This window comes from Zonotrichia albicollis, chromosome 2 (genome assembly GCF_047830755.1).
Source record: "Zonotrichia albicollis isolate bZonAlb1 chromosome 2, bZonAlb1.hap1, whole genome shotgun sequence".
NCBI lineage: Eukaryota > Metazoa > Chordata > Aves > Passeriformes > Passerellidae > Zonotrichia > Zonotrichia albicollis.
The window spans coordinates 100,336,566-100,354,620 of NC_133820.1; the positions used below are offsets into that span (position 1 = coordinate 100,336,566).

General features: G+C 41.4%; 1 protein-coding gene across 1 annotated transcript in view; it reads left to right on the forward strand.

Annotated features, from left to right (window-relative positions):
* Window positions 1–10,624: 10,624 nt before the first annotated feature.
* Window positions 10,625–18,055, forward strand: part of SLC9A2 (solute carrier family 9 member A2) — a 34,806-nt gene continuing 27,375 nt past the window's right edge. Inside the window, exons 1-2 of the mRNA XM_074535821.1 lie at window positions 10,625–11,203; window positions 16,635–17,098. Of these exons, the coding sequence (XP_074391922.1) occupies window positions 10,924–11,203; window positions 16,635–17,098 (744 nt within the window). The 5' untranslated portion in view covers window positions 10,625–10,923. The remainder of the gene's footprint in view (window positions 11,204–16,634; window positions 17,099–18,055) is intronic.

Genomic DNA, 18,055 nt, shown 5'->3' on the forward strand with positions numbered 1-18,055 from the left:
ATCCCAGCACTGTGAGAAAAACTTCAGGAAAAGAGGTACCTGCAATGAGCCATGAAGGAGGAGTCACCTTGCCTAGGCCAGCCTGTGAGATTTCGATAGTAGCTGTGGGCAAATGTGGGATTTGAATCCACCACATATGGCTTCAGATGTGTGCCCAGCTTATCAAGGTGGGGCATCTTCTGTGCTCAGCTCTAGGAGGCAGCATCTGCAGGCAGTGATTGATGGGCCTGGGTAGCAGCAAGCAGCCTTCCTGAAGTGCCCGTTGCTTTCCAGAAGCCCTTAATGAATCCCAAGGAGCCATTGCTACAGGACAGATGAGGTCACCCTAAAAAAAATATGATTACATTATTTTGAGGATTTTAATGGGGTCAAAGAGACTTTGGTCTTTTTTAGACCAGCATCTGAACACAATTTATGTGATGCCAGGGCTAACCTTGAGAGCAGTAGTTAAAACACATGCTGATGCTTTTTAGTCTAGTTCTGTACCAAGATACTTGCATAGGCTCAAAAAAGCAGCACCTAGAATCAAAGCAGCTGTATCATCATCTGTATCATGAGCTCCAAGCCCATCTATTTTCCCTTAAGAATGCATCTACTCACAAGTGTGTGGCACTGAGCCAGTCTGGGAATCCTGCTGCTGGGACTGGACTGCATGCAGGATCAAAAATTTGTTAGCTCTTCTCTACAGGACTTCATACAGCTTTGAGTTTCAAGGTATTTGACTTCAGCAGTAGAAACACAGGTCAGACAGATTCCTCTTTCCCCTCTCTAAGGTTATTCTGTTAAACAGCTTCTCTGGTTTATTTTACACACTGTGGGATGGTGTTTGCTGCCTTTACAGGGCTGGCACCAACATGCTGGTCTAGCTGAGATGAGAACCAAATGACAACTTCACCCCAGGACAAGCAGAGGGTAATTGCACAGGACAGATACACAGCCTCTGCTCCTCTCCTCAGAACTGGCATTTCCCAAGGCACCTGCAAATGGAAAAGGGGATTCACTTATTTCTGTGTATCAAGAGGTGATAAACCTTGTTGCAAATGATGTTATAAATTTTGCTAATTCTGTATTTTGGCAGGGTGTCCTTCCTCAGAAGGCATAGATGGAGTATCAGGCAGGAGGAGTTAAAAACATACTGGTAGTTAATGACTATGAATATAACAGCTCCACCTTTCTTTTCCATGACGCAATGTTCCAAGAGAGACTGTTGCATAAGAAAGTAATCAGAGGCAGGTTAAATTACAAGGAAACGGATACAATCTTCTCAATAAAGTAATGCTATCCTAACATGGCTTCTGTGCGCAGATTTTGTTTGTTGTTGGCATTGGACACACTTTACCATTCCTCTGCACTTTTCTGCTGGGGTGCTTAGGATGGTTTTCTTCAGGGTGGGGGTTTCTGTTGTTGTAGTTGTTGGGGGGTTTTCTTGTTTGGTTTTTTCTTCTTCCTAGGGTTTTTTTGTTTGTTTGTTTGCTGGTTTTTTTTCCTGTGCAGCCTTTTCTCTGATCTAAAAGTTTGTTTACATTTTGGTGCTCGTGTGTAATTAATTGTGGGATCAAATCCTACTGCTTTTTTATCACTTTTAAATGCTTGCAATTGAGTTGAGAACTCTAATATTGAAGTACCAATGCCTAGCTAAAATGGTTTATAAATACAGCAGCAGATTCTATTTGCAAGATTTGCATTCATGGAAAAGGGGAAAAATAATTTCAAACATAAGACTGCTTATTAGAGCTAATTACATGGAAGACATATAAAATATAAATAAAATCATACTCATATATATGTGCAAGTATATGTGCACATGTGCTTGTGTGTAGATGTCTTGGTATAGATACTAAATATATATAAAAGGAAAAGAGGCTGTCTGTTAGTCACTGAAGAAGCAGTAAATTTGTTCTCTACTAAACTATTAGCATTTGAGTATAATCAAAACCAGGGTATAGACAGATGAAGAGGGTATGGGAGCCAGTGATACTGTGATTACCAAAGGATTGTCAATACTAAAAATGTTAATCAGATCTTTTCAGTGGTATGTTACGTATATCTTGCATTTAAAAAGTTTGCCAAATGCTGAGAAAGTTAACTGAAATAATTTCAGTGAGACAAAATCTGGCATCTTCATTATGCCAATGAATCCAATTTGTTTCTGTACCAGTGAGCAACCATTAGTTTGTTAACAAAAATTTCCACTTTTCTCAAAGCTTTCCAAAGAAGTGTCCACATTTTCCATTCCTGAAAGCTCCTGTATGCATCTTCCCAGTTTAAAATGCCATATAAATTTTTTGAGAAGTTTTAGAATATCAGCAATTTTTGCTATTACTTTTCTTTTTTTCTTTTGGAAAACTCTGATAATGAAAATGTTGTACTTATTTTGTGATACTCTTTTGGAATGTGAAATGAGTCATAGGGTTCAATAATACCATCTTTGAAATAATGAGAAGGCTCTTTCTAGGAAAAAAAGGATTTTGATGCCTGGCTGCTGCGTGCTCTAAGCACTGCAGCTTTGCTCCCTTAACCCCACACACTGCTGCTATTCCACTTCACAAGTGCTAAAACCCAGGCAGTATGCTGGGGAGGGTTTCTTGTGCAGCTGAATGTTGTACCCTTTGTCTCTGGAGTGCAGAGGCAGAATTTAAAAGCTGTAGTTCTTTTCACTCTAAATTTAGGGTGTCTCCAAATCAGAGTCTTTCTTCTAACTCGGCTGGCTCTTCTAACTTCACTGGCTGTTCTACCAAACACACCTCCTCTTCACAAAGCAGTGGGAAGGATGGACTTTCCCATGATATGTCTTCTTGAATGAATGAATGATTTTCTTTAATTTCTTACCTGATTGTTTTGTGCTAACTTTCCCAAGGACAGAATTATGTGAAGAGTTGAAAAAGATTTTTTTTTTCACATGAATCATAGGAACAATGAACTGGACTAATTTTTATTGAAAACAAACCACACATAACATTCTGTATAAAATTTAAAGCCAAACTCCACCAAGTCAAGTGGAAAACCTATGTTCACAACAGCTGCCTATTGGTCATAGATTGAAGCAGCTGAGATAAGCACTTACAGATTCTGCAAGGGCTTATGAACCTTCTGCAGTGAAAATATAGTGACATAAGAGATGCAAGCAATGGATAAATTACTTCAGTGGGTAGGCTGGATAAAGAGAAATAAGAAGTAATGGAAAACTGAGCAGAGATAAACAAAACACAAGCCAGTGAAAAGAAGAATTAATCAACTCTTGAAATGCAGCTTTCTGAATCCTAAAATAAAAGTTATATAGAGTTTATAAAATTACCAGCTATTCTAGGTTATTTTTTTTTCCTAGATAATGAATTCTTACTATTTAAGTCCTGCATACACAGTATTAGTGCACAGACACTTAATTCATTGGCAGCCCACTGCAGCAATTCACAAACTACCTTTCAGTGCAATTCAAAATTCAAAACACCTTCTTTGTGTTGGGGCTACTTCAGGCTGTCAGGAACACTTCCCTGGCTTCAGTGGGATACATACAGCACCACTCAAGACAGAGTCAGCTTTGAGGTTTGTAGAGAATTCATGGTAGTTTTTTATGCCTTTGCTGAAGGATGGCTCCTTGTAGCTAGTGATGACCGGAGGAGGCACTAGGTGCATTTATTTGTATATTGAAGGTGGGTTTTGGGATAAGGAGGAGAAAGATGAGGGTGTCAGAAACGAGATATAGATGAGAAAGGGGCCATGAGATTAACAGCTCCCTACACCACATATTAATGCTGTTCCAGCCACTGTTGTCAACTGACCTTCATCATTGCTGCAGGGCGGTGTTCTGTAGGCATCCCAGAGGACATTTCTAGATTCCTGCTTAAGATCTGAGTCTTCTCAGAGAAGTCTTTATCAAAGGCCTTAATGTGACCTACTATACCTATTCAAGCCAGCTCATTGTTGGTGAAAGGAAGCAGAGATTAGGCTGTGCTTAGCTGAGAACAAGGTGGAAGTTGGTTTCCTACCAGGCTGAGCACAGCCTGGACACATTTTTTGCGTGCTTCAGAACTGCTTGGGAAACATTGTAGCATTTTTTTTTTTTTAATGAAACTTTTTCAGGGAAGAAATCCACAACTCTCAGCATTTTTGAAAGCCACACTTGGCCAACACACTTGTGCCATTAATCTAGTGGCAAAGAGTGAGTCAGAAATGTAGATTAGCAGGACTGGGTCAGTCTTCACCTTGCCCTTTGCAAACAGAGGCTACACCTCTATGCTGCAAAGGTTGTCAGAGTTGTAAATATGGGTTACAGCGCTAAAGGAATCACTTCACCCTCCAATTTCAACCCTCCAACTTGAACTCATGGGAAAGAGTTAAGAAATATGTTTATCATATCTCTTATAATATATCAAACTCTGCTTTCAAAGGAAATTTCTCATTGTTGTTGATGGCATTGTAAGGCTAAAAATGGAAGTGTTCTTTTAGTCATTAACTTTCTTTGCCCCCGAAGTTAGACATTTAAATTAGTATTTCTGTATTCATGGCAGTGACAGGTGCTAAGCTTGAGAACAGTGGCTACTTTTGACAGCCAGCAAGGGGACACAGCCTCTGAAATCATTCAATGACTAAGTGTCCTGGTGCAGAGTGAGCTAAAGAGGGGATTTACTGTTTAAACATTAAACATGTTGCTTAGCTATTAAGCAATTAGATTGTTCTAAGACTTAAGAGAAGGAGACCAGCCTATCATGTTGAATTCTAGACTTTCAGCAAGTGTGCCCAACAATGTAATTTTTCTGTGATATCCAGATCACCTCAAACAGAAATAATAAAAGAAAAAAACAGTACAATCACTCTCTGGGTGACTCTTCTTGATTTGGCCTGTTTTATGAACAGAAGGGCACTTCACTTTGAAGCAATAGCAGAAATTAACTTCATGGGTTATTAGTCCTCCTGGGTTATATATGTCCCTCTGGAGCTAGAAACATCACTTAGCCCTCCTGCAGTGGTTTATGACAGGTCACTTTTTGTTCTTTGGGATGATATTGAATTCTGATGCCCTGCAGTGCTGTTGAAACCTCTCAGTTATTTGGTGTGAGGCACAAAAGGCTCTCCAGGGCTTCCTGGCTGGATCTGCTGGAGATGCTTACTCATGGTGAGCAGTGTACACAGCTGCTGGCTGGGGAAAGCCTTAGGAAAAGTCTTTAGGAGAGTGTTCACATGGGTGCAATTACTCTGAAGCCCAGGTAGGTCCTGGCTTTGGGGAGGTGGTAATCCACAGAAGCAGCAACATGTTGCTCCCTCAGGGCTTCACACTGGAATAACTGTGCTGGTACTGTGACTGCTGCTAAGTGTGGCCTAAGGAGACCCCAGAAAAGCAGAGCTCATCAGTCTGAATTCAGCACTTCATTTATGGGGCTGCTTTTGAAGGCTAAAAAAATAATTATGCTCCTTCCCTCATGTTCTGCATCTTTTGCCAGGCAATCTGCTGGTTCTGCCATTCCTGGAGTCCTGGAATATTAGAAAGCTGATTGTACCTGTCCCCTTACTCCACTCTTTCCAATTAAATAAGTTGTGCAGACACAACTGCTAACAGAGCCAGGGCCCTAAAATGGCTAACCAAAGTTCAGACCTGCAGAGCTAAATTGCTGCCATTAAAGTGCCCACATGAGCAAGGTATAATGCCTCTGGTGGACCTGGTTCATGGGAGTGGTTGCTAAGCAGTCCTGAAAAGGTCTGTGGAAAAACACATCCTAAATGGAGAGTTGATTTCAGATAATAAATCATTTGATAGTTGAGATATTAATTCACTAATTAATGGATTTAGAGACAGAGTTATTCAGTCAAGGCCCTGATGACACAGCCCTTATAAAGGAGTCTAACTCCTAATGGAATAGGTTTTGAGAAATGATTGTTAACATAATGCATGTGGATGAGTGACCAGCCCCCACTCCTAGAGAAAACCACTCTCAGTCAAGCATGTTTTTCTTTTATAATTCTTAAATCTTCAATGAGGCTGCTTCTAAACAAGTGAAAAAAAAAAAATCTATGTCCCCTCTTTGATGTGTATTTTTACTTAACTCCAGGAACACCATGGTTGCATGCACTACAGGCACAGGCTTTCCTTGTGTAACTGTGATTCCCATACAGATGCAGATGTCAAGGTGAGCCACCTCTCTGCCTGAAAAATTCCTTCCTTTTTCCAATGGAAATACTAGACTTTTTACAAATTTATTTTATTAACACACGAATGTATTTCAGAAAGGTGGTCTGTGTTTGTCTCCTGTGCATTAGGGGAAAATACTTTTGGGGAAAACTGGAAAAAGTGTTTGGCTGTTTTGGAGAACTTACTAGAAAGAATGATGAAATTTATACTTTTCTTCTGAACAAGGAGAACAGATTTTACAATACTGCTATATGGACTGTGTCAGGGAAAATTCAAGAAGTGCAAGAGTAAAATTCCCTGCACAGGGCTAATTTCCATCAAAATAAAACATCAGCAATAGAATATAACTTTTAAAATTTTTTTATCTGCTGAAATTTTCTGTCAAGCTAGAACAACAATGAAAATTAAGGACAAATGTATGTTATTATATTTATGATTTCCCCTCCAACCATTTTGATTTTTGATCATAATTACAGGAGAAGACCTAAAACATTTCTTGTAGGGGATCCAGTTACTGAAGTAGTCATACTAACATTCCAGAATGCTTCTCTGATGACCAAGACAGGTAAGAACATCAAGCATGAAAATATCACTTCATAATTTTTAGAGAATCCCTAACATGCAGAGCTAAATTTATGATACAGTGAAAATTCTGGTTTTTTTTTTTTTTTCAAATTACTTATTTTGCTTTTTATTGTGAAAGCAAAGTTTTTATAATAGCAATGGGCTGATCTTTGCTACTAAAAAGATAGATAAAACTGGATTAATAAACATAGATGACATACAACCCCATAACTCAAAGCCATGCTTACAATGAGAAAGTCACAGTCCCTATTCCAACAAAAGTAAAACTAAACTGTCCTGACACCTGTATGAACCACTCAAGCTACTGCAAACTTGTGTGGTGGATCTGCCAATGCCTCCCTTTCCCAAACTGTGCTCTGTGGGTACCCTGGGCAGTCCCTTGCTCAATAATAATCAATAAAAGGATTAAAAGGTAAACAAACTGAATCATGTGATGTATTTCATACATCATCTTGATGTATGAAATATCATGCTCTTTCACATGAAATGCTGTTAGCACTGTATCTGGTAAGCCAGACAGTGCCTGCAAGCAGAATTAAGGAGATGAAAGCGCACCGGGCGCAGATGGCGCAGTGCTGGGGGCTCTGGGGGAAGCTCCTCTATGGATCAGCTGGAATCAGGCAAGTGCAGCGTACGTGCTCTCTGTTTGTGCTGTCACTGAAATGGTGTGGAGCGACCTGACAGAAAATTGTTCTGAAGTGGAAGCAGATGCATTGAGCTGTCAGGCGCAGAGCCATGACGAGACACCGCGGCGCCAGCAACACACCTTCACGTCTCCCCTACAGCTCTCTCTGAGCCCCCTCCCTCCCCTTCTTGGGCAGCACTGAAGCTCAGGGATATTCTTCTCTGTATGGAGAGGTCCCCAGTCATGGCTTCAGGAGAAGCTGCTTCTTGCACAGACACCTGCAGGGCTGGGCACAGTGCGAAGAGCAGTGCAGGGAAGTGAGGCTGTTGCTGCTGTCTCACACAGCCTATCTAGGTGAGGCAGAGGTAACAGGAATAACATAGCCCATTCTGCTGTCTTAGGCAAAGATCTGCCTGGATTCAAACACCTTCCACCCATTGTGAAACCTTCAGCATCTGTGGGACCAGGACTGGTGGCAATGAAAAGTGGCATGTGTCACAATATTGCCAGAATCTTCACAAGCCCTTCAGTACCTCGTACCAAGCTGAGCTTCACTGCAACCATTTCAGCTGGGTCCAAAGTCAAATAGGGTCCACTCCCCGGCTGCATCATTCTATTCTGTAAGGGAAATTCCTGTTCAAATGGTGGATAGTCTCATTTACACAATCCACCCATAAAATATATTGGTTTGGTTTAATAATATACTATCATCTCTAATAATTAATCTCAATACCCATTTTCTTTATTGTCTCAAGTGTTTTGGGGTATGTGACAATGCATTATTTCCCTTTTTATTACTGGCATGTAAGTCTCCAGGCTCAAGATTAATGACATCTTTCTGTCATTTATTTTATTCCCTTTTACCAACTTCTCATTTTCTTAATATAAAAAGAAAGTTAGCCTATTAACCAGACCCACAGCAGTGTCATAGCTAGAGGGATTTCTGCTGTCTGTGCCCTTTTATTTTTGGAGTTGAGGAGAATAAGAGGACAAATAATGGCAAATATCTGGACCCCAAGGAAGGGTCCATTTTCCTGTGTGTGAGTGAAACTTTGTGACGAAAAGCACATGACCTGGGTGCTGAGGCATCTCTCTGTCTCTGCCAGCATGCAGCACCGTGTTCTGTCATCCCTCACTGCCTGTAATGAACAGGGCAGCACTGACGAACATTTTCCATGAGAATGGACCTTCCTCCACTTTAGTATGACTCACTCTTTTCCCACTCATAGTCTTCCTTCCCCTCTCATGGCAAAGTGAGATTCCTCAGGCCATCCACAAATGTCCAAACACTGGTCTGGTGGCTGGTGCACCTGCAGGGCTGCTGCACAGCGGCTCAGTTCCCTGCTCTACAGTGTATTTTGGCTGTGTTATTGGATGGGGTATGAATTCCAGCACAGAACAGAATTATGAGGTGATATTAGAGAAAAGGGTTGATGGGACAGCTTGCTCTTATCAATACTTAACAGCACTGAATAAAAGTCTCAGTTAGTGCAGCATCCTGCAGATAGAAGGGATCCTAGGAGAGCAGGTATTGATGCTTTCATAACCTTATTTTTCAGAAAGGTTTTCTTTATCTGCAGAAAAGGTCATAAAATGAAACATACGAGTACCATTACAGATCTTGTAATTTTAGACTAAATTAAATTTATTATTTATAATAAATAGTGCTATCACCTTCACCTGAGGATTAGACTTCTCTTCTCATGGATGGTCTGACTGGGACAAGGAGATTCAAAAATGAAAGATCATTTTCTTCTTGTATTCCTTTTCCATATAAAGTAAAACTCCTCAGAATTGGCAATATTTATGTGTTTCTCTTAGATCAGAGAATGTAATAAAACAAATAAAAGAAGATATGAAGATATTGTATCAAGTTAGAGAGATGATGTATATACTGGTTTGTTATTAAAATACGTTTTCCTGACTGCATTGTAGATAAATAAAGAGCAATTTTTTAATTAATATAATGTCTTAAAACTTGTCATTAAAACCACAGGCTTAGTGGCCTTTTTTCAGGTTCTGAGGTAAATGACAATTACAGATATTCAGCTAATTGATTCTGAACTTTAACACCCTACAGAAACAGTACCCACTGATAAATTTGTGGAAAAAAAATGACTCCTTCTTCCTGCTTTAGTTTTATTGGAAGCCAAGAACGACATGCTTTGCTATAGAGGCATGCAGAATGGTGTGCTCTAAAGATTTTATGAGTTTGAGCTTTGGAATACTGTCTTACTCATGAGTGATGAAGTCATGAGTAAATCATGGGTGAAATTCATTCTTTCATGAAATACAGAAACCTGGTGATCAGCACTATCTGATGGAATCAGATTGAGGTGCCTTTAGAAAGAGGATTTTGCCAGTCACATGTTCAATATTTACAACACACACTAACACACACATACATATATTATCAGTTGTATATTTATATACACATATATGAGAATATATGTACGAGTGATCATATATGCTTATAGAGTCTGTAATTTTAACTGTCTGAATTAATAGAATGTTTATCTCTTAATAACATAAATCAGATTATGACTATCACATGTTTGAGAGGTGGAAAGATATGGACAATATACTATATATTATTTTATATATTGAATATACAATATACTAATTATATATAATATAATATAATATAATATAATATAATATAATATAATATAATATAATATAATATAATATACTTATATTCTATATTCGGCATATACATATATATATACATATATATATATATCAACCTACATACATATATGTATACAGTGTGCACTCTTTTAACTTTCCAAATTAACAGAGTTTTAATTAGTAATTCTGAACAGCGTGCTATCTTTTGTACATGTGGTAGAGGCACCTTTTCTGCATTTGGTAATGGCAAAATACATATGCTTATACACACATACATATGTAAACATTAATGTATATATAAAAACATTCATAAGCATACATATATATTTATATAGATATGTATACATTTACACGTACGTGTATAGATGTACGTGCATCCGTAAATTGCGCTTGGATACATATATTTAAAGACTCTATATGTATCCACAGGCGTAACTATATATATGTATGTATTTATATGACTGCATATATATCTCTCTTAGCGTAACCTGCAGTTAGAAGAACACCCCCCGGCTCTGCCTACACCCGCGCAGCCCCGTTCTTCCCCGCGGGTGCTGAGGGGCAGGAGCTGCTGCCGGGGTCCCCGCTTACGGCGCAGCGCCTGGCGGCGGCTGGGACCCGGGACACAGGGGGAGGAGGCACTGGGACCCGGGACACAGGGGCAGGAGGCACTGGGACCCGGGACACACGGGCAGGGTCCCGCCCGGGCGCTGCCCCGCGGGCGGCCCGCCGGACCCGGGGGCGGAGGGGGCGATGGGGCCGGCCCGCAGCTCGGCCCCGCGGGGGCGGCCCCGGGGGCGGCCCGGGGTGAGCGGAGCGCCGCGGGCGGCTGGAGGCGCCGGCCGGGGCTCGCCCAGTCACCGGGAGGAGGCGGGGCCGCGGCGGCGGCAGGTGCCCGCGGCGCGGGGATGGTGGCGGCGGCCGGCGCGGGGCTGTAGCGCAGCGCAGCGGGGACGCCATGGGCGGCCACGGCCCCCCGCGCCCCGCCGCGCCTCTGCTGCCGCTGCCCGCGCTGCTGCCCGTGCTGGCGGCGCTGGCGGCCGGCGCGGCGGAGGCGCGGGCCACCTCGGAGGGGCAGCTGCCCGGCGCCGCGGCGATGGGCACTGGCACCCCTCCGAGCCCCAGCGGCACCGCTTTCGAGGAGACGCGGCTGCACGTCTTCACCCTGGACTACCCCCACGTGCAAATCCCCTTCGAGATCACCCTCTGGATTCTGCTGGCCTCCCTCGCCAAGATCGGTGAGCGGGGCCGTGGGCGAGCCTCCCTCCGTGCCGGTGCCGGGCCGGGCCGGAGCGCAGAGCCGCGCTGGGGCGGTGCGTGCCCGGCGCGGGGGGCGCGGGGCGCACGGAGGGGCCGGTGCTGCTCCGCGGAGCGGGATGCTCGGGCGGGATTTGGCTGGAAGAAATCGGGGTCCTCTCAGCTAGGACAGGTGCGGAGGAGAACAGGTCGGGTAAACCCCGGGCTACGGGGACCGTAAACCCCCGAGTTCTGCCGGTGCATGACTGATTTTTTCTTGATCGCTCTGCTGTCATTTGAGCGCAGTCTTCTTTTTCTTAAAATAACGCCGGGTATAATGACAGTCTCAAAGCAGAAAAACGGATCGATGGAAAGCAAATATTTATGAGGGTAGAGTATGCCTCCTTCTTACTCTGCTTTTCCACCATTCACTTAAGTCCCGAGAAAAATATAAAAGACAGCACTGTAAGAGTAAGGAAGGCCACCTCTTCCCTCATGTGGAAAACATTTGCATAGCATAGTTTCACTGAGTTTTGTGCAGCTTACATGTCATGTTTTTAGTTAGCTTCTATGTCCCAAACAGAGAAATAAGTACAGCATAATCAGCTAAAAACTGTCAGGTAATGGTGTGCTAGATAGCTATTTAAAATCCAGTAAGTCTCTATGAATTGTGAACTTTGTATCTTCTTACCTAGAAGATAATGTCAGGAGTAAAGTTCTGGGAACAAAATAAGTAAGTTTATCCACATTACAGTTTCATTCAGAACTCTGACTTTGCAGCACAGATTATCATAAAACACACCATCATGCTCATTCTGATAAAACATTTTTATCAAAGTTAAAACTTTTAACTTCTGCTTGTGACATTTGAATAGACTGTGTCACAATTTGGTTAGTGATCAGGTAATTAGGATTCTGAAAAAACAAAAATTTGTACTCACCTTCTCCCATGTCTAACATTGTAGCTGGGGGCCTGATCCTTGACCCAAGTAACCTGGTCTGCTACCATCACTTGCTGCAGAAATAATGTGTTGCAGCCATTAAACAGGCATGCATCCTGATGCGTGTGTCTTAATGCATTAAAGGTGCATGCTTAGTCTTAAGTATGAGTGTTCAAATATGATACACTCAAATATACTGTAAACTTTAATAACCAGGAAATAGGGAGTTTGGTAGAGAATTTTGCCTGTTGAGAGCTGAAAATTGCTCTGGCTTCTGAGTTTAGATAAAGCGAAAACTCTTGTATAAGCTAAAACTATTGAAAAAGTTTGTGTTTTATTAAAGGTTTTTATTAAAATTAAAGCCATTTCAAACATGTAAATACACAAACAGACACAATAATATATAATTTCAGTAAAGCTATACATTCTGACTGTAATGGTATTTTGCTGGTGCATGGGCATCTAAAAAGCTAAAAAAAAAAAAAAGTTGCCTGACTGCTTTAATTTTCCAGTCTGATTCTGGTAAGTAAGGAAGTGAACAGCACAGGTGAAGAAAAACAGGTATAATTTTAAAATCCTTTCAGTTACACCATGTGAAAGCAAGTGTGGCTAATCTAGGGCAGGCTGTTGTCAGTGTGTGTGCGCAGAGCAATGAGGGCCAGATGCAGGAGTGGCCCTAGGTGTGGCAGTGCTCGGCTTCACCACACCTATCTGCAGGCGCCCTGACTCCAGGACTGGAATTAGGAACATCCAGTTCTTGCTCCTGGAGCTCTGTCTGTGCTTCCTTATCCAGTGAGTGCATCAGGTAAACCTTCCCAGGTCAGGCTCCCATCGCTCCTAAGTCACATTCCCCATCAAATTTTCACTGCTTTATGCCTTCTTTTCTATTGAAGGTAGCCCAGATAGGCAGTTTTGAACCACCAGTGATGCTCTGCCGTGTTCTGCTGGTTACTAGGAATGAGCCATGTGTCCCGATTCAAAAGGATGGAGATGGGTTTCCCAGCCCACCTCACTGCCTGTGGCCCTGAGAGGGGCCCTCTGAGAGGGGAGGCTCTCTGAAGCATTCCTCTCCTGACCATTCCTGCTGGGCAGCAGGGGCATCCTGCCCCTGCCATGCCAGGCAGCGCGAGATCCACCTCGAACTCCCGCACTGCCCAGGAAACTTCGGTGCTTAATCTGGCATCACAAATTCCTTTCTGGGGCTAGGCACTGAATGCTTACACTTGGCACTGCCGAGTATCAAACCTTTATGAACAGATCCCTAAGGTCTTTTCAGCTGTGAGGAGCTCAGAAGATAGGGTCCTGTGTAGCAACAGCACTCTCAGTGTGTGAAAGATCCTAAAGAATACTTAACTGCAGCACGTGGTTATGAATATTTTAACAAATCTGTTTTCACAGAAGTGCAGTTTCACCAGAGCTGAAATGTTCCAGAATTTGCTAATTTTTGTGGGGAATTTACCCAAAAGGTTTGTCTGATCCTGCGGTGATCATGTCACTGTAAGCTTGGTTTAGAGGGAGCAAGAAAGGCAGCATAAGAAAGGAAAGCCTGAAGTTGTCAAGCAGAACTTGAACATTTTAACAAGGTACATTTTCACAAGGATATTAGGAATACGGTGCTTTTTATTCCCGTATAGGACATGAGCATGATTTGAAATCTAATAAATTACCTTGAATGGAATTATTTTATGACTACCTCTACTTATTTCTTGTTTTGTGTGTTGATACCAGAGGTGTTTTACTCACATGCTGATGGACTCCATGGGTGTATTAGATGGGACCATTGCACCTGAACATGCTGGAGTCTCTAAGCAGTGACTAGTCTACCTGATCCCCAGTTTTTCTTAATTTTATGCTATTAAGCCTACAAAATACTGTGTAACCGATCCACATTCCCGTTATTTCTATGCTTAATCACAAATGCACAATGAGAAGTATTTTTTCTGGCAATTGAGCTGATACCCTTCCAAACCTGCTCTCCTGAAAGAAGGTTTATGTTGTTTATCTCAGTGGCATTTCCAGTATCAGAAAGCACTGGAATTCACCCCAAAAAAAGAAGGAAACTGAGATTCTAAGGTCTTTTATCTTGAAACATACTGAACTTGACTTTAGATAAGTATCCTACTGTCATTTTTGCTATGATATATGGAGGATGCTTACTCAATAAACATCTTCCATGCTGTTGAAGCTGAGTCACTGCATAACCTGAAGCCCAAGGGCAGGGTCAGAGGAGGAGAAAGGAGCTGTAGCCTTGCATTCAGCATGAAAGTCTGAGTATTCTGTACTGCAGGGGATCTGCTCCCAGGGTGATCCTGACCCTGTGGCTGTGAATCCGACAGAGCAGGGAAGATGTCCCTCATTGGGCAGAGAATCTCCTACTGACTTGATATGCACTGGACTCTAAATCCTTGTTCTTCAAATCAGGAACCACAGCCTGTCCCTAATCACCCTTGAATACTTTTCATGTAGGCAGAAAGTCTCCAGGAGTTTTGATGCTGTTTATGTTAGTAAAAAGCATATTTAACTTAGTGGGAGGCTTTCTGTTATCTTTAAGAATGAGGTGGAATCCCAAATCTCTGAGAGGCCATGAACTTTCCAGAGTAATTTGTAAAGAAGGAAAGAAAAGATTTTATTTTTTTTAAATTCACAGTAGACATTTCACTGCCATTGTATTACAATTGATGGTATTTTTTTGGTTTTTTTTCAAAAGCTGTGTTTACATAATTTCCCTTCTCTTGAATTTTTATTGAGGAACTTATTTAGAATTTACTTTTGAAGGTTTTAAAAAAACTTCTGGCAAAACCTACTTACTCAGGGGAAACTTCCTGACCATTGTATTGGAATTGTATTTCTGCCACTGCAGAAACCAAGACGAATCATAAAATGTTTATATGTAAGCAGCTGAAAGGTGAAGAGTCAAGTCTCCAACTGCAAATTATTGATTTTTCCAGGATCATTACCTGTTCTGCCAATATAGGGCATTGGTGGTTCTGGTTTTGAAGAATGGCAATGAATTTGGCAGTCCTAAAGAGTCACATAGGCTGTGTTTCTAATTATTTAAAGCAGTCTGTGTTCATTTAAAAAGGAAAAAAAAATGCAGCTTGAGCTACTTGCTTTTAAAACCAGCTTTAGTAGTTACAGAATATTGAAGTAAAAAGTCCATAGATTAAAACTACTTTACTCATGCTCCATCTTAACCATGTGTTTTTCCTAAATATAAGTTCAGGTTTCTTTTAACTGGAAAAAAAAATCAATGGTGAAAGGAGAGTTAACAAAATAGGTGTCACAAGATACATAACCCTGAAACTGGGAAACTTGATGTAAACTATACCCAGATTGCAGAAATTTAACTGTTTTGACTGCAGGTGTGATTTTTACTGAAATAGTTTTTCTGAAATAGACGCCCGTTATTACCACACCCAGTGTTTCTGTGCAGCTCTCATTTAAAATAATTTAAATGCTTTTTAGTTAGGCAGGGATTGTGGGATCTTGTGGGTGTGGATCAATTTCTATATAATTATGTGGGCCAAATATAGATAAGGAGGAGTCTGGAAGAGATTGGCATCACTGGGACCTGGAATGTGACCTTGGAGCATAAGGTTGATCATTCCATTAGATTGGCCAGAGTAAGTTCCTTCAAAGCTTTTCCCATTCCTTACCAGAATTATCCTTAAAACAGCCAACTTCTATAAGTAATTGGAATCAATCTTTAAATCAAAAAAGCATGGCTTTGAGAATTTTAGAAGGCTAAGTAACATTCAACTACTAAGTCCTCATTCAGAACCTTTTAAAATTAATTTCTTCAGTACTTTGCACAGATTTTTAGGAGATAATCCTGACTCTACTATAATTCATATGATACAGAAGAATGAACATAATAATACAGGTCACAGCTTATTGTCACTTTATGGAAAATATGTTGACTCTTGTGAAATTAATTTGGAGGCTCCACTAAAAATAATAATTTTGTCTGTAAATGCTTCATTCTGGTTGTGGGGGAAGTGATCATGGGTGACTGGGTGTAAGTCACTTGTGCTAGTTCCCCTCACTAGCTTTGAGACTCTAAAAGTAAAAATGAAATTAAAGTGCTCTTTAAACTCCTTGGTGAAGCTGTCCAGAGAGGAAGCAGTGGTTAGTATGATATTTTTTTCTCTACCTAGATGTAATTTACCCCATAGAAGTGTTTGGATTGTGTTTCTGGAGCATTCCATGCTTTAAAAATCCCCACAGTTTCACAGAGAGTACCCTTGCACACAGCTGATAAGTGGAGTGTCTAGCTATCAATGTCCACCAAATCAATTGAATTAACTATGCTAGCCAACATATTTGCCATGATCCATTCTGGATGTCCAGTTCAGTCTTTGCAATTGAAATGAAGTTGCCCTGCAATCGCTGTTTGTTTAGTATAGAAATGACAATAACAGAATCCAGAATAATCTTATGGATTCTGTACAAGTAACCATCTCCCTTTCTTGTGTTTGAATTTCCTTTGAAGGCTTTCATCTCTATCACAAGTTGCCCTCAATAGTACCTGAAAGCTGTCTCCTTATCCTGGTTGGATTGCTTCTTGGTGGGATTATTTTTGGAGCAGAGGAGAAGTCCCCACCTGTAATGAACAGTGATGTGTTTTTCTTGTATCTGTTACCACCTATTGTACTTGACGCTGGATATTTTATGCCAACTCGTCTGTTCTTTGAGAACTTTGGTACCATATTCTGGTATGCTGTGGTGGGCACGCTCTGGAATGCCATCGGCATTGGAATTTCCCTGTATGGAATTTGCCAGATCAGTGCATTTGGTTTGACTGACATCACTTTGCTGCAGAATTTGCTCTTTGGCAGCCTCATTTCAGCTGTGGATCCTGTGGCGGTGCTGGCCGTCTTTGAAAATATCCACGTCAACGAGCAGCTTTATATCCTGGTGTTTGGAGAGTCTTTGCTGAATGATGCTATAACTGTGGTAAGTTACTTGATAAATGATCAATTGATAAGAATGATGAATGATTGTTTACATGCTGCTCTGTTGTATCTCCTTGTATCTGGTTATTACAATTTGCTACTAGATGGAAGTCAGGGTGTGCTAGTGTGTCTAATTCTTTAAACTTTAGATTTAGAAATCACAGTAGCCTTACTACATGAGAGTAATGGTAACATATTTACTGTAGGAATTTTACTACTGATCATTCTAGTTTCTGTATCTTTGCAGTTCTATTACTTCTGTAATCTGAAACTGTACATTTTCCTCACCTGCAGAAATGTTGTTGGACAGGAAAGGGAAAGGGCCTGGTGTGGGGTGTTGTAGTGTGTTAATGGGGAGGATGGCAAATCATGGAGATGGCACAGGACCTTGCTGAGGTTAACTACTTGCATGTGCCCATCCACTTGGAACTGCCCTGAAACCAATACATGTATCCCAGGCTACAGATGAGATAAGACAGCCACCTGGAGGCAATAATTTCTAATCATTAACTAGCTGAATTGGGGTTGTGGTGCTGACCTGAGGACAGCAATCTACAAATTCCATTATCCCCCCTCAGTGTCCCTCATTTGTACCTGATGACACTGTCTGGGTCATTACTCCCATTTATTCATGCCTTGAAATCCTGCCCATGCCAGCCATATCCTAGCATGCTTTCTGTTTTCTGAGACATAGAAGTACAGTTTTTCATATGCTGGAAGGATCAGAAAGATTTATGAATTGGGTCTGCACTTTCCTGTTTCTGTCCCTGGATTCTTATTCCAGTCCCATTCTATGCAAAATTGTCCTGTTTTCCCCTTCTCTTGGACTTTGCCTTACCTGTTTTTCCCTTTTCATGGACTTTCCCTCACCTGCTTAACACATGTATATGTCATAATTTGTTTTGAGCCTTGGTATTGATAAATTCTTGTGTGTCTGTGGGAATACTATTATTTCTTC